The following is a 13986-nucleotide window of genomic DNA, read 5'->3' on the forward strand; positions in this document are numbered from 1 at the left end:
TTGTATGTCAGAACTTCTTTTACGTAAATTACTGCAGTGAAATTGTACAGTTGTCGCAGGTATTAAAGAAATAAATTAAGTCGTTGCGTAACGGGAACTTTAATGGGCGAATGACATAAATGTATCCATCAGCATTATTGTACATTATACAAGATAAAGATTGAGTAATTGACATTTTCTCCGAAAGAATTCTTTACGTTTTATAACAAAACACAAAGCTAACCATCTCATCGTTGAGAAAATCCAACAATCTACAAAACTCCTACAGAAATATAATAATATAAAAATATAAAACATTTCTTTATTTTTTTTGTTTGTATCTTTTGTATAATAAACAAACCACGATTGATTATTATCGAAAAATTCGAATTATGTTATTATAGAATAAAAATTGTTTACTACAACACTTAAAGCAATATTTGTGAACTGTTTCTAGGGAGGATTATTTAAAGATCTGTTAGGTACCACATTAAAAAGCAGCATTAATAGTTTTCTACCAAAACACATTTCCGCTTCATGCTCTAATTTCAGAGTACTTAAAATAGAAATATGGAGACTAAAATGTATTAAATATAAAGGAAACTTGTTGCATTAACGCCTTCCTTCGTAGATACCTATAATATAAATGCCGTTTATATTCCTTGGTACTCGGCCTCCCAGAGTTAATTTTACAAAAAGTTACAGAACAATTTTGAAGTCTTCTTCAATCAACCGACTTCAAAAAATATCAATTCGACTGTATTTATTATGTACTTTTATTACTTCAATTTAAGAACGGTCCCATGATCCCATTTAGATTTTAGAACCCAAACAATCACTTAAAACCCAAAATTCCACAAAACAAAAACGCGTTTCGACACTCAAGGTGTCATCCTCAGTTAGAGATTTTCAACCCACCCAATGTTAATTAAAATACATCCTGTGTAATTTAATAACTGTACTTTATATTAAGTACCTAGGTACTTGTGGATAATATCCATTTGTACATCTATGTGCATATTATATAAATAATGTAAATGTAAACAAGACAACATAATAAATGGTCTTCGTGAACTTTATACATAATTATTCTTATCACATATAAAACTTTATTACGTCTGAAATAGACAATAGAAAAGATAATTGGACATTGCCATTGTATTGTTCCAAAACAAGAAGTTCCTATACAAGTAGGTGAATATTAAACGTATCGTATCGCGTCAATTCAAATATAAATATTAAAAAAAAAACCGTGAACTACATTTTTATAATCAATATTTGTATTAGGGATAACTAATTTGGGTTCAAATATATATACTGGATACCGTTCTCTACAAACATTCAGTCATGACTCATTAAATAATCTAACAGGTTGCATACCTGTAGCATTCGTAATAGGTGCAGTAATACTACAAAATTAAACCATTAAACCTTTAAGAAAACACTCATTTTATCTTTAACTAAACTAAAATAAATGGAAAATACACCATTTGAATACCTAAAAAAAGTATAAACAGTAGATAGGTATCTCTTGGCATAGGTACTTATATATATGTTAGCAATTGTACACATAAAAAGTTTAATTAAGAAAAACCCTTTAATCAGTATAAATCTATAAGAAAGCAAATTAATTTTGTTTTTTTTTTTTTTCTGTAATAAACAATAATTCAATTAATAGGCTGACATGATATTCTGGTATTTCAGTTGACATTACTTAACTGATACCGAATGTACAGTTCAATACAACGTTTTGTTTTTATATAATTTGTTATATAGTAATATTAGACGGATAATTAAGGATAAAATCCTTTCCCAAAATATCTCTGAAAAGGGAGTAAGTAGGTAGTACATTGATGGCAAAATTTAAATAACTATCCACGTTTGTTTCATATTAATTTACAAAATGTGTGTTACAACATTCCTTAAATCTACGCCTCTATTAAGAACATAAATGTTTGGCGATTTCGTGTGTATTTTTGAAAAAACTAGCCATTTCAATTATTGATTGCAAACTTATAAAAACAAACGTCAAAATTGCTCACCTTCTGATAATTCCAAATCTAGCTCAGCCAATTTCTCTCTAACATCTTCTGGTAATTTTGATATATCAATATCTAAGTCTGCCATTGTAATAGTTTATAAAAATTAACTTGTAAACGGCACAAAACACCCGCATTACACTATTCAAGACAACATTTCTACTCCATGTTGCATGTTAACTGTCAGAAGGCTCTATGGTTTTTGATTGTCAATAATCTATGGTCATTTCAGTCAATTTAAGCTGTCTTCAAAACAACACCAACCAAAGTTCACTTAATAATAAAATATTATTAGCCTGTAATTAATTATTAATTGTTAAAACCTAAATAAGTAATTGATACAAGTGAACACAATCCTATTTATGTTCAAAGCAAAATTAGTTTTAGATAATGGAATACAAACACCTATTTGTTTGGATGAAAAAAGGATAGTTATAAAGTAATTTCAATAAAACTTATTATCTATTTTTTTATTTAAATGAGCCTTATTTTTGTCCGGTAATATTCATCTTTAGCATCCTAACATTTTCCCACGATATAAAAACTAGCATTAGCGTGCAAATCAAACTGAACCAATCAGCACACAAAAACATTTCAACGAAAATCAGCTGTTCTTACATGGAACTGTGAAAGTGGCTGTCTGTTTGGGAGCATCCTGCAAAAAGTGATTACATGCAATTTTCAACGGCGTAATAGTTATCTTACAACATAATTTAAAACTTGGTTGATTTGCGGTTGCTTCAAATAAGTGATTACCGAACTAATTGTAAAACAATGCGAATAAAATTTTCTTTCTAATCAGAAGATGGGAGTGACTGGTTGTGGGTGTTATTACGATTATTTACAAAGAACAGGAATATTATTTGTTTTTGAATTGAAAATGTCTTATTGCTAGTATGGATACAAATAAAATGAGTCCAATAAAAAATATGCCAGGTAAAGTGATAAACTTTTTATCAGAGAATTGATTATAAATTCCTTATCTACTTTTAAGATTGTGAGGAACCCTACCCCAGTTTATCAGATTATCATGACTACGAACCGAATTTGGAATTTGATGATACAGAGTTACACCAATCTCCTGATGCTCTTGCCAGTGCTGGTAAAATTTTAATTTATAAGATGTTTTGTTTAATTTTGTCCTAATATATAAAACATTTTAGTGGACCTAATTAATGAAATTGAAACTAATGGAGTAGGGTCTCCTGTGTCTGATTTTACTGATGAGAATTTTGAAGAAGAATTAGCAGAAGCATGTGAAGAATGCTTTGACAGTCTTCTTTATACGTCATATCCTGAAGTTGACTCCTCCGATAAATTTATGGACATTGCAAGGTACAATATCGTCGATGTAAAAGGCGATGATGCTTTAGGCAGAAAAGTAATAGTTGTATATGCCTGCAAATTACCACCTGTTAAAGAAATTGATCATGGAAGATTTTTAAGGTAAGCAAACAGTTGCAGAAACATTCTTGTAAATGGAGTATCAGTAATAAGTCATTAAAACATGATCCCTAGGTTTTTACAACCAGTTTGACTGAGTTCCATTGAAAAGGAGACTACCGAGGTTGACCTTCAAAGAAAAAGTTCACTAACTTTAAACCCTATTTGAACCATGTTTCCATCCTAAAGAGTTGGAATTAATTGCATAATAATCAGTTAAAGGTGTAGTTCAGTTGAACATAGGGTGGTACTCATGCATCTACAAGTCATTACATGTAGGGATTTCGGTAGTCTCCTTTATATTTTAACTAAATTTCATATGAAGCAACATTAAAAAAGAACATATTTATTTTTAGGTACTTAACAGACACTTTAGATAAGTATGTGGAGCAAGATTATAGTTTAGTGTACTTTCATTATGGCCTTTCAAGCAAAAATAAGCCTCCACTCAAGTGGCTTTGGCAAGCTTACAAGGCATTTGATAGGAAATACAAAAAGAACTTACAAGCCCTTTATTTAGTACATCCAACCAATTTTTTAAAGATAATTTTCCAACTTTTCAAACCAGTTATTAGTGTTAAGTTTGGAAGAAAAATTAATTACATTAACAACTTAAAAGAACTCAGCGAACATATTCGACTAGAACAGTTGTCCATACCAGACCAAGTTAAAGAGTAAGTATATATTTGTATTTTGATAAGTTAATATTTAAGTTATTAGAAAAATAGTAAAATAAATAGCTATTTTTCAGGCATGACAGAAAATTAGGAGGCACAAGTAATGCTGTGGCAGTGGAAGACTCAAAACCTGAATATCCAACACAGCAATTTGGTGTGACTTTAAACTTTATAAAAGATCATTATAAGGAAGTGATACCACCTGTTGTTCGACAATGTATACAACATTTGGATAAACCTGATGGTAATAATACTTAAAACAATTAATTATTCAGCACCTGAGTTTGTTATCTTCTAGCTTTGGAAACGGAAGGTCTTTTCAGAAGATCTGCCAACGTTTTAAAAGTGAAACAATTAAAAGAAAACGCAAACAGGGGCGAAATTTTAGTATTTGATGACCCACATGAAGCTGCAGTATTACTTAAAACATTTTTAAGGGAACTTAAAGAGCCCCTTTTAACACATGAACTGTATGATGAAGTGATGTTGTTTCAAAGTGAGATTGAAAAAAGCACATTTACCTTATGTAGATAATTTTATTAATGCAATACTTTATCTAGGTTGGAGTAGAGATGAACAGCTCAGGCAAGTTTCTATTTTGGTGATGGAAAAGTTACCCGAAGATAATTACAAGATCCTCAAATACATCATTAATTTTTTGTCCAAGGTGAGAACTTTTAAAAACATTATCTTAATAACTGCTAATACCAGTCCCAAGAACCGAATTTTTTATTATTCTGCTTAATTCCATTTTATAGGTAATGGAAAGAGCAGATCTTAATAAAATGACTGCACAAAATTTGGCAGTAGTTTTCGGACCGAATTTGGTCTGGTCTGAAAATATTACTATGTCTTTAACAGCTATAGGCCCTATAAACATGTTCACGCAGTTCCTTTTACAACACCATTCGGAAATATTTATCGTTTAGTAGTCGAGTAGTGTGAAAGAGCATACAAAATAATAAACATTGGAAACGATTAGCAGGTGAGAAGGAAACTCATTTCTTACATAAATAAATAATAATATTAAATGATAACGATGATTTGATTAAAAGGAAATTGTAGTCATTGCTTAGTCTGATATGCCAAAGAAATTATAAAGAAAACATGAAAATCACAGACTGTTTTTACACTTTGTACATAACATAAACTTTTGTAAGTAGACGCTGGGTGGGGTTACACAATNACGAGAAGGAAAAACATTCATTCCAATATACCGTCTGTCAGTCTTTTGAATTGAAAACAGAAACTCATGGTCTGTCAACTGTTTACTCAGTCGCAATTAATTTTATTTTTAACGGAACAGAATCAGGTACAAAACAGTAACCTTGCATACGTTGTATGTCAGAACTTCTTTTACGTAAATTACTGCAGTGAAATTGTACAGTTGTCGCAGGTATTAAAGAAATAAATTAAGTCGTTGTGTAACGGGAACTTTAATGGGCGAATGACATAAATGTATCCATCAGCATTATTGTACATTATACAAGATAAAGATTGAGTAATTGACATTTTCTCCGAAAGAATTCTTTACGTTTTATAACAAAACACAAAGCTAACCATCTCATCGTTGAGAAAATCCAACAATCTACAAAACTCCTACAGAAATATAATAATATAAAAATATAAAACATTTCTTTATTTTTTTTGTTTGTATCTTTTGTATAATAAACAAACCACGATTGATTATTATCGAAAAATTCGAATTATGTTATTATAGAATAAAAATTGTTTACTACAACACTTAAAGCAATATTTGTGAACTGTTTCTAGGGAGGATTATTTAAAGATCTGTTAGGTACCACATTAAAAAGCAGCATTAATAGTTTTCTACCAAAACACATTTCCGCTTCATGCTCTAATTTCAGAGTACTTAAAATAGAAATATGGAGACTAAAATGTATTAAATATAAAGGAAACTTGTTGCATTAACGCCTTCCTTCGTAGATACCTATAATATAAATGCCGTTTATATTCCTAGGTACTCGGCCTCCCAGAGTTAATTTTACAAAAAGTTACAGAACAATTTTGAAGTCTTCTTCAATCAACCGACTTCAAAAAAGTATCAATTCGACTGTATTTATTATGTACTTTTATTACTTCAATTTAAGAACGGTCCCATGATCCCATTTAGATTTTAGAACCCAAACAATCACTTAAAACCCAAAATTCCACAAAACAAAAACGCGTTTCGACACTCAAGGTGTCATCCTCAGTTAGAGATTTTCAACCCACCAAATGTTAATTAAAATACATCCTGTGTAATTTAATAACTGTACTTTATATTAAGTACCTAGGTACTTGTGGATAATATCCATTTGTACATCTATGTGCATATTATATAAATAATGTAAATGTAAACAAGACAACATAATAAATGGTCTTCGTGAACTTTATACATAATTATTCTTATCACATATAAAACTTTATTACGTCTGAAATAGACAATAGAAAAGATAATTGGACATTGCCATTGTATTGTTCCAAAACAAGAAGTTCCTATACAAGTAGGTGAATATTAAACGTATCGTATCGCGTCAATTCAAATATAAATATTAAAAAAAAAACCGTGAACTACATTTTTATAATCAATATTTGTATTAGGGATAACTAATTTGGGTTCAAATATATATACTGGATACCGTTCTCTACAAACATTCAGTCATGACTCATTAAATAATCTAACAGGTTGCATACCTGTAGCATTCGTAATAGGTGCAGTAATACTACAAAATTAAACCATTAAACCTTTAAGAAAACACTCATTTTATCTTTAACTAAACTAAAATAAATGGAAAATACACCATTTGAATACCTAAAAAAAGTATAAACAGTAGATAGGTATCTCTTGGCATAGGTACTTATATATATGTTAGCAATTGTACACATAAAAAGTTTAATTAAGAAAAACCCTTTAATCAGTATAAATCTATAAGAAAGCAAATTAATTTTGTTTTTTTTTTTTTTCTGTAATAAACAATAATTCAATTAATAGGCTGACATGATATTCTGGTATTTCAGTTGACATTACTTAACTGATACCGAATGTACAGTTCAATACAACGTTTCGTTTTTATATAATTTGTTATATAGTAATATTAGACGGATAATTAAGGATAAAATCCTTTCCCAAAATATCTCTGAAAAGGGAGTAAGTAGGTAGTACATTGATGGCAAAATTTAAATAACTATCCACGTTTGTTTCATATTAATTTACAAAATGTGTGTTACAACATTCCTTAAATCTACGCCTCTATTAAGAACATAAATGTTTGGCGATTTCGTGTGTATTTTTGAAAAAACTAGCCATTTCAATTATTGATTGCAAACTTATAAAAACAAACGTCAAAATTGCTCACCTTCTGATAATTCCAAATCTAGCTCAGCCAATTTCTCTCTAACATCTTCTGGTAATTTTGATATATCAATATCTAAGTCTGCCATTGTAATAGTTTATAAAAATTAACTTGTAAACGGCACAAAACACCCGCATTACACTATTCAAGACAACATTTCTACTCCATGTTGCATGTTAACTGTCAGAAGGCTCTATGGTTTTTGATTGTCAATAATCTATGGTCATTTCAGTCAATTTAAGCTGTCTTCAAAACAACACCAACCAAAGTTCACTTAATAATAAAATATTATTAGCCTGTAATTAATTATTAATTGTTAAAACCTAAATAAGTAATTGATACAAGTGAACACAATCCTATTTATGTTCAAAGCAAAATTAGTTTTAGATAATGGAATACAAACACCTATTTGTTTGGATGAAAAAAGGATAGTTATAAAGTAATTTCAATAAAACTTATTATCTATTTTTTTATTTAAATGAGCCTTATTTTTGTCCGGTAATATTCATCTTTAGCATCCTAACATTTTCCCACGATATAAAAACTAGCATTAGCGTGCAAATCAAACTGAACCAATCAGCACACAAAAACATTTCAACGAAAATCAGCTGTTCTTACATGGAACTGTGAAAGTGGCTGTCTGTTTGGGAGCATCCTGCAAAAAGTGATTACATGCAATTTTCAACGGCGTAATAGTTATCTTACAACATAATTTAAAACTTGGTTGATTTGCGGTTGCTTCAAATAAGTGATTACCGAACTAATTGTAAAACAATGCGAATAAAATTTTCTTTCTAATCAGAAGATGGGAGTGACTGGTTGTGGGTGTTATTACGATTATTTACAAAGAACAGGAATATTATTTGTTTTTGAATTGAAAATGTCTTATTGCTAGTATGGATACAAATAAAATGAGTCCAATAAAAAATATGCCAGGTAAAGTGATAAACTTTTTATCAGAGAATTGATTATAAATTCCTTATCTACTTTTAAGATTGTGAGGAACCCTACCCCAGTTTATCAGATTATCATGACTACGAACCGAATTTGGAATTTGATGATACAGAGTTACACCAATCTCCTGATGCTCTTGCCAGTGCTGGTAAAATTTTAATTTATAAGATGTTTTGTTTAATTTTGTCCTAATATATAAAACATTTTAGTGGACCTAATTAATGAAATTGAAACTAATGGAGTAGGGTCTCCTGTGTCTGATTTTACTGATGAGAATTTTGAAGAAGAATTAGCAGAAGCATGTGAAGAATGCTTTGACAGTCTTCTTTATACGTCATATCCTGAAGTTGACTCCTCCGATAAATTTATGGACATTGCAAGGTACAATATCGTCGATGTAAAAGGCGATGATGCTTTAGGCAGAAAAGTAATAGTTGTATATGCCTGCAAATTACCACCTGTTAAAGAAATTGATCATGGAAGATTTTTAAGGTAAGCAAACAGTTGCAGAAACATTCTTGTAAATGGAGTATCAGTAATAAGTCATTAAAACATGATCCCTAGGTTTTTACAACCAGTTTGACTGAGTTCCATTGAAAAGGAGACTACCGAGGTTGACCTTCAAAGAAAAAGTTCACTAACTTTAAACCCTATTTGAACCATGTTTCCATCCTAAAGAGTTGGAATTAATTGCATAATAATCAGTTAAAGGTGTAGTTCAGTTGAACATAGGGTGGTACTCATGCATCTACAAGTCATTACATGTAGGGATTTCGGTAGTCTCCTTTATATTTTAACTAAATTTCATATGAAGCAACATTAAAAAAGAACATATTTATTTTTAGGTACTTAACAGACACTTTAGATAAGTATGTGGAGCAAGATTATAGTTTAGTGTACTTTCATTATGGCCTTTCAAGCAAAAATAAGCCTCCACTCAAGTGGCTTTGGCAAGCTTANTCCCACGTATCCAAATAAATATTGAAATTGTAACTATCAAAAACATTTATTCTAATTGACCCCTTTCTAACAATTACATAGTTGTGTAAATATTTAACAACTTCACCTGGCAAAAACTAATTATTTGCTGAAGCAGATATACCTATCTCATTGTTGGGTTAATATCAATATAAATGAGCAGTTTTATCTTTTCAAGAAATGACATTAAGTATTTGAAAAATGCATCTAAAGCAGATATATCTATTTAATATTACTGCCATAACTTACCAGTTTACCTATACCATTTATTTAAAGTTTTGTTGGAAGTAAATCGTTTAAGACATAGTCTACCTAAAAAATGAAACAAACACTATAATCACAATCAACAGCCAATAGGCAAATAATTCTTACTGTTCCAAACCACCAAGTGTTAGGCCTGAAAACAATTCTACTCAGAAAACTCATTTCTGAAGCTGGGGATATTAAATGCAAATGCATGTGGGAGACTGAATTAAACGGTGGCCAATGAAATCCTGCCAATAAATCATTTACATTGGCCCCATTTTCTTGAAGGGCTCTTTTACCCTCACTTAACAACTTCTCAACAAGTAATTTATCATTTAAAGTTATTTTGTTAACATTTTCGATGTGCAACTTGGGGACGGCCAAGTAGTGAAATCTAGATGCTGGTTTTACATCTTTGAATACAATTATATCGTCATCTTCCAGTAATATTTCAGCAGGAGAGGTACGCGCAATAATTTTGCAAAATATGCAATTTGGATGAGGAGGTGAAGTCATTTTTAATCTCAATATATCACAAGATCGTCTTATAATATTTAAAATCAGTTTACCTTGTTAAATTTGCATATCATTCTCAAACACACTTTTAAAATGTAAAAAACTTGCACATAATTAAAAACAAAGTATTATCTAAAAATATAGGTTAGTGGTAATCAGCTGTCACCCACAGACACTACATTCAAAAATAAATATTTTGTTTCTATGTTTCTATTTGTCAAACATGATAGGTTATGTAAGGTTATATTTTGAAAAATGAGCAGTAATTTTATCGTTTTTTTTAATTTTATTAATGTACATGATTCTAGATTGTGATAGTAAAATTAGTGAATAGAGATAATATGCTTATTTATTCATAATTCTAATTATTGCCTCATTAAACAGTGAAAACCTGAACAAAAAGTACTTTGACTTCATATCAAAATGACTGAGAAATTTACTTATTACTTGGAATTATCCAAGAACCCTGTTCGATTTGAACCTGTTAACCAATTAACAAATGTCTTCTTTGACGACTCTAATAAACAAGTATGAATATTTTCGTATTAACATTTGTACTATTGCCTCTATAGCCCTGAACATAAATAAATTTAATTTGCAGGTTTTTGCTGTAAGATCTGGAGGTGTCATGGGAGTGGTGGTTAAAGGACCATCAGAAGAAAGTAAATCTTTGAATTTTAGAATGGATGATGGAGGTCCAGTAATATCAATTAAAATATCGCTAGATCAAAAAGTTCTTGCTGTTCAGAGATCAACAAATTCTGTAGAGTTTATGAATTTCAAAGGCTCTAATTTGGACAATAAATATTCACAAAGTTGCAAGAAAAACGCAACGCTATTAGGCTTTGTTTGGTCTTATATTAATGAAGTAGCTTTAGTAACAGACCATGGTGTTGAATTATATTCTGTTATACCTGAGAAAGGAACATTAAAACATTTGAAAAGTATATCTGTTACAGTACAATGGTTTGTGTGGTGTCCCACAAACAAAATTGCTCTGCTAGCTTCTAGTCATGGTTCCCAATTGCTACCTGTGATTTTTAAACCTGGTTCAGTTTCTAAAATGCCCAAAGTAGAAGGTATAATAATATTAGATATGATGTAATTGGTGAAAAGGGTAATCATGGATTTTGATTCAGATGAAAATATCTATAAGACAGCATGTTTAAAACTTGCATTAATTTCATTTTATTATTAAGAAATAAAAATTTAAATTCAAGCTCTTTAAACTTCGTTTTATTCAAAGCAATTGAAATTAGATTGAAATCTTTGAATGCCCATCTTCACCATCATTACAAAGTTATCAGTCAGTCCCCATCCTATATCTACTTTTCTTTGTTGTCTTTTATAACTTGTTTTTTGCCTAATAAAGGCTTGTTTCGTATATATAATAATCCCACGATGAAATCGCAAATTTTGGCATCTGACAAGATAACATCAATTACCATGTATTACATCACAAAAAGTTAAAATCTAAAAGTTATGCCTATTAATACAACTTTTTGTAGGTGATCCAGGTCGTATGATTTTAGAAAGAGATATAACTTTGGGTACATTATATGGAACTGCTGCAGTACTTATATTAAGACATCAAAATGCACCTCAGGCTTCTGAGGTCCATATTCATTTACTTAACGGTTCGAGTTCGGCACCTATTAAGAGGCATGTACTTCGTTTAGGACTTTCTGGCAGATTCGCAATTAATATTGTAGATGATTTAATTCTTGTTCACCATCAGGTGTTATTTTTAAAATAAACATGATTACATTATAAATAAAATTTACTTTACAGGCTTCAAGGAGCTCACAAGTGTTTGATATTAATTTGCAAGGGGAAAATGATGGTACAGTAACTTACCATAAAGCTGTAGCCCCAGCGAAGTCTATTCAACCCACCTGTTTGGAAATACCGGGTCTTTTGGAGCCTCAAAAGCACGCCTGCGAGCTATGTATCCTTTTCATAATCTGAAAACAATATTAAGAAAATATTTGCCTATTTTAGTACTTAACTTTGCGTAGATTCGGCTGATTGGGTTGTTTTTCAACCAAATATAGTAATTGATGCCAAATTGGGATGCTTATGGTGTATACACTTAATTCTACCTGAATTATGTAGGCAAATACCGGACTTATCCGTTTGCACGCAATTAGTATTGAACAGAATGAACGGGAAAGAAGTTTTATTAAAGGCAAGATTTATATTTTCACTTGCAGTTTCAGCAGCAGATTTGATGAAATTGCTGTTACCACTGTTGCATTTATGACGTTAACTCATTCAGATTGACTTTAACTATATTAAAAAAATACATACATAAAATCAAATGATTGCATACACTTAGTAAACACTTCTCCAATTACAAATTACAGTTGCTCCTAGACAGGATAGAACTTCCAGAGCCTCCCCTTCAACAGCTTCAAAGCTCCTTCGACTGTATAAATATACTGTACAGAAAATGGATAGAAAGTGAACTGCAGATTCAGACCGCGTCTCCAGCTGGTGCTCAACTTCCTAGTAAAATTGTTTTTCAACCGAGAGTCCTCATAACCCAAGCAGACATGTACAGTCGTGTTTTCCAAAAATTGGATTTGGCTAATAAATTACAAAAATTGGAATGGGTTCTAATAAGTTATATCACATCTCTGACTCAAAACGATATTCCTACAGAACTTAGTCTTAACGAAATGCTCGTAAACACGCTGGTATTTATCTAGTCAATTTGTTGAGTACTTAATACCCCTAATTTTGTTATATATTTTAAGGTGAAACAAGAAAAAAATTCAGCATTGGTCCAGTTCCTCCAGTACGGGGTTGTTTCTGATTCAAAGCCACTTGCGTGCCGTTTATTGTCCTTGGGTTTTATTGAGCTTGCCCTAGACATGTTTGCACGATTAGGTGCTTATTTTATTACTTTTATGTGAAACTTTTCTAATTTTAATATTAATTCAGGAGCAACTGAAGAAATAATAGAAATTCTCTTGGACCAAGAACAAGTTCTTCCGGCTTTACAATTAGCAGGGGATAAAGAGACTCCGCGGAAATTTTTACAGGTGGCACAAAATACCGGAAATGCAACTTTATTTCATAGCACTGTATTAGCCCTCAGGTCCAATCCACATTTTAAAGAAAGTTTTCTTAAAGGTATCTAAACTATATGTACCTAAAATTAAAAACTAATGAAATATGGAAAAATTGCATGATTTGTAGTATACTAAAGTAAAAAGTAGTAAACTAAAGTAAATGAAATTTAACTTTTTTATAAGCAATTACCTCAGAACTCCTAAACGTTCAGAGTTTAGGACATTAACAATACTTGTTTATAAAAAACAACTATCCAATAATACTGATAGACTGACAGTCCTTCAGACTTACACTGTAGTGCAAAGCCGAATGGTAGGGCGGAAAACTCTCAGCCAGTTTTTACGAATCGTGCGAATGGGTAGGCGGTGATAGTGGAGAAATATAAGACGATTGAAATGAAGACAGAAGAGAAGTGAAAGAAGAAAACTACAGAATAAACAGGGCCATTCTTTCGAAGGCTAAACTATGATCTAGATGAATTTACTATTATCCTTTAGTGATAGTTAGTGATATCTAAGTATTGCTTATTCTCGATCAATGTTAATGCCACCCTTTTTAATTTCAGATGAGCGCCTTCGGGTATATTTAAACCATTATGCGTCTCTCTTTCCAAACAGCGTTAATACGAGCAAGTGAAATTACTGTTTCTACTGTACATAATTTATTGTAATATCACAATCAATTGAATAAGTTACACATTTATACATATATGTATATATT

The 13986-nt window shown here is 30.8% G+C and overlaps 5 protein-coding genes across 5 annotated transcripts in view; 3 read left to right on the top strand and 2 right to left on the bottom strand.

Moving 5' to 3' along the window:
* Positions 1–2344, bottom strand: part of LOC112906611 — a 25061-nt gene extending 22717 nt beyond the window's left edge. The window contains exon 1 of the mRNA XM_025981041.1: positions 2022–2344. Coding sequence (XP_025836826.1) covers positions 2022–2106 — 85 coding nt within the window. The 5' untranslated portion in view covers positions 2107–2344. The remainder of the gene's footprint in view (positions 1–2021) is intronic.
* A 186-nt stretch (positions 2345–2530) lies between these two features.
* On the top strand, positions 2531–5317 carry LOC108732457 (rho GTPase-activating protein 1). Its single transcript, XM_018463285.2, has 8 exons — positions 2531–2954; positions 3013–3120; positions 3182–3464; positions 3818–4135; positions 4213–4382; positions 4437–4634; positions 4699–4805; positions 4897–5317. Exons 1-8 carry the CDS (start codon positions 2915–2917, stop codon positions 5065–5067), a joined length of 1395 nt encoding a protein of 464 aa, XP_018318787.1. The 5' UTR covers positions 2531–2914; the 3' UTR covers positions 5068–5317.
* A 2678-nt stretch (positions 5318–7995) lies between these two features.
* On the top strand, positions 7996–9426 carry LOC112906615 (rho GTPase-activating protein 68F-like). Its single transcript, XM_025981063.1, has 4 exons — positions 7996–8430; positions 8489–8596; positions 8658–8940; positions 9294–9426. Exons 1-4 carry the CDS (start codon positions 8391–8393, stop codon positions 9424–9426), a joined length of 564 nt encoding a protein of 187 aa, XP_025836848.1. The 5' UTR covers positions 7996–8390.
* LOC108732458 (histidine triad nucleotide-binding protein 3) lies at positions 9419–10344 on the bottom strand. Its single transcript, XM_018463287.1, has 2 exons — positions 9799–10344; positions 9419–9738 (listed from the first exon to the last, which is right to left on the bottom strand). Exons 1-2 carry the CDS (start codon positions 10186–10188, stop codon positions 9697–9699), a joined length of 432 nt encoding a protein of 143 aa, XP_018318789.1. The 5' UTR covers positions 10189–10344; the 3' UTR covers positions 9419–9696.
* Positions 10345–10407: 63 nt separating this feature from the next.
* LOC108732462 (regulator of MON1-CCZ1 complex) lies at positions 10408–13984 on the top strand. The gene is made up of 9 exons (XM_018463291.1): positions 10408–10716; positions 10790–11267; positions 11697–11926; positions 11980–12136; positions 12207–12376; positions 12555–12887; positions 12948–13080; positions 13135–13326; positions 13832–13984. The coding sequence occupies exons 1-9, from the start codon at positions 10612–10614 to the stop codon at positions 13900–13902; spliced, it is 1869 nt and encodes a 622-aa protein (XP_018318793.1). The 5' UTR covers positions 10408–10611; the 3' UTR covers positions 13903–13984.
* Positions 13985–13986: the final 2 nt, after the last annotated feature.

This window comes from Agrilus planipennis, unplaced genomic scaffold (assembly GCF_000699045.2).
Source record: "Agrilus planipennis isolate EAB-ADULT unplaced genomic scaffold, Apla_2.0 scaffold10, whole genome shotgun sequence".
NCBI lineage: Eukaryota > Metazoa > Arthropoda > Insecta > Coleoptera > Buprestidae > Agrilus > Agrilus planipennis.

What these genes read in the sequence shown, in the direction of transcription:
- LOC108732457 (XM_018463285.2), top strand. Translation starts at nt 2,915, where the DNA reads ATGGATACAAATAAAATGAGTCCAATAAAAAATATGCCAG. An exon ending in TGATGCTCTTGCCAGTGCTG is followed by an intron (nt 3,121 to 3,181) that starts GTAAAATTTTAA and finishes AAAACATTTTAG; the next exon opens with TGGACCTAATTAATGAAATT. An exon ending in TGAAGTGATGTTGTTTCAAA is followed by an intron (nt 4,635 to 4,698) that starts GTGAGATTGAAA and finishes TACTTTATCTAG; the next exon opens with GTTGGAGTAGAGATGAACAG.
- LOC108732458 (XM_018463287.1), bottom strand. Translation starts at nt 10,188, where the DNA reads ATGACTTCACCTCCTCATCCAAATTGCATATTTTGCAAAATTATTGCG. An exon ending in ACACTTGGTGGTTTGGAACA is followed by an intron (nt 9,739 to 9,798) that starts GTAAGAATTATT and finishes TTCATTTTTTAG; the next exon opens with GTAGACTATGTCTTAAACGA.
- LOC108732462 (XM_018463291.1), top strand. Translation starts at nt 10,612, where the DNA reads ATGACTGAGAAATTTACTTATTACTTGGAATTATCCAAGAACCCTGTT. An exon ending in TTGACGACTCTAATAAACAA is followed by an intron (nt 10,717 to 10,789) that starts GTATGAATATTT and finishes TTTAATTTGCAG; the next exon opens with GTTTTTGCTGTAAGATCTGG. An exon ending in TAATTCTTGTTCACCATCAG is followed by an intron (nt 11,927 to 11,979) that starts GTGTTATTTTTA and finishes TTTACTTTACAG; the next exon opens with GCTTCAAGGAGCTCACAAGT.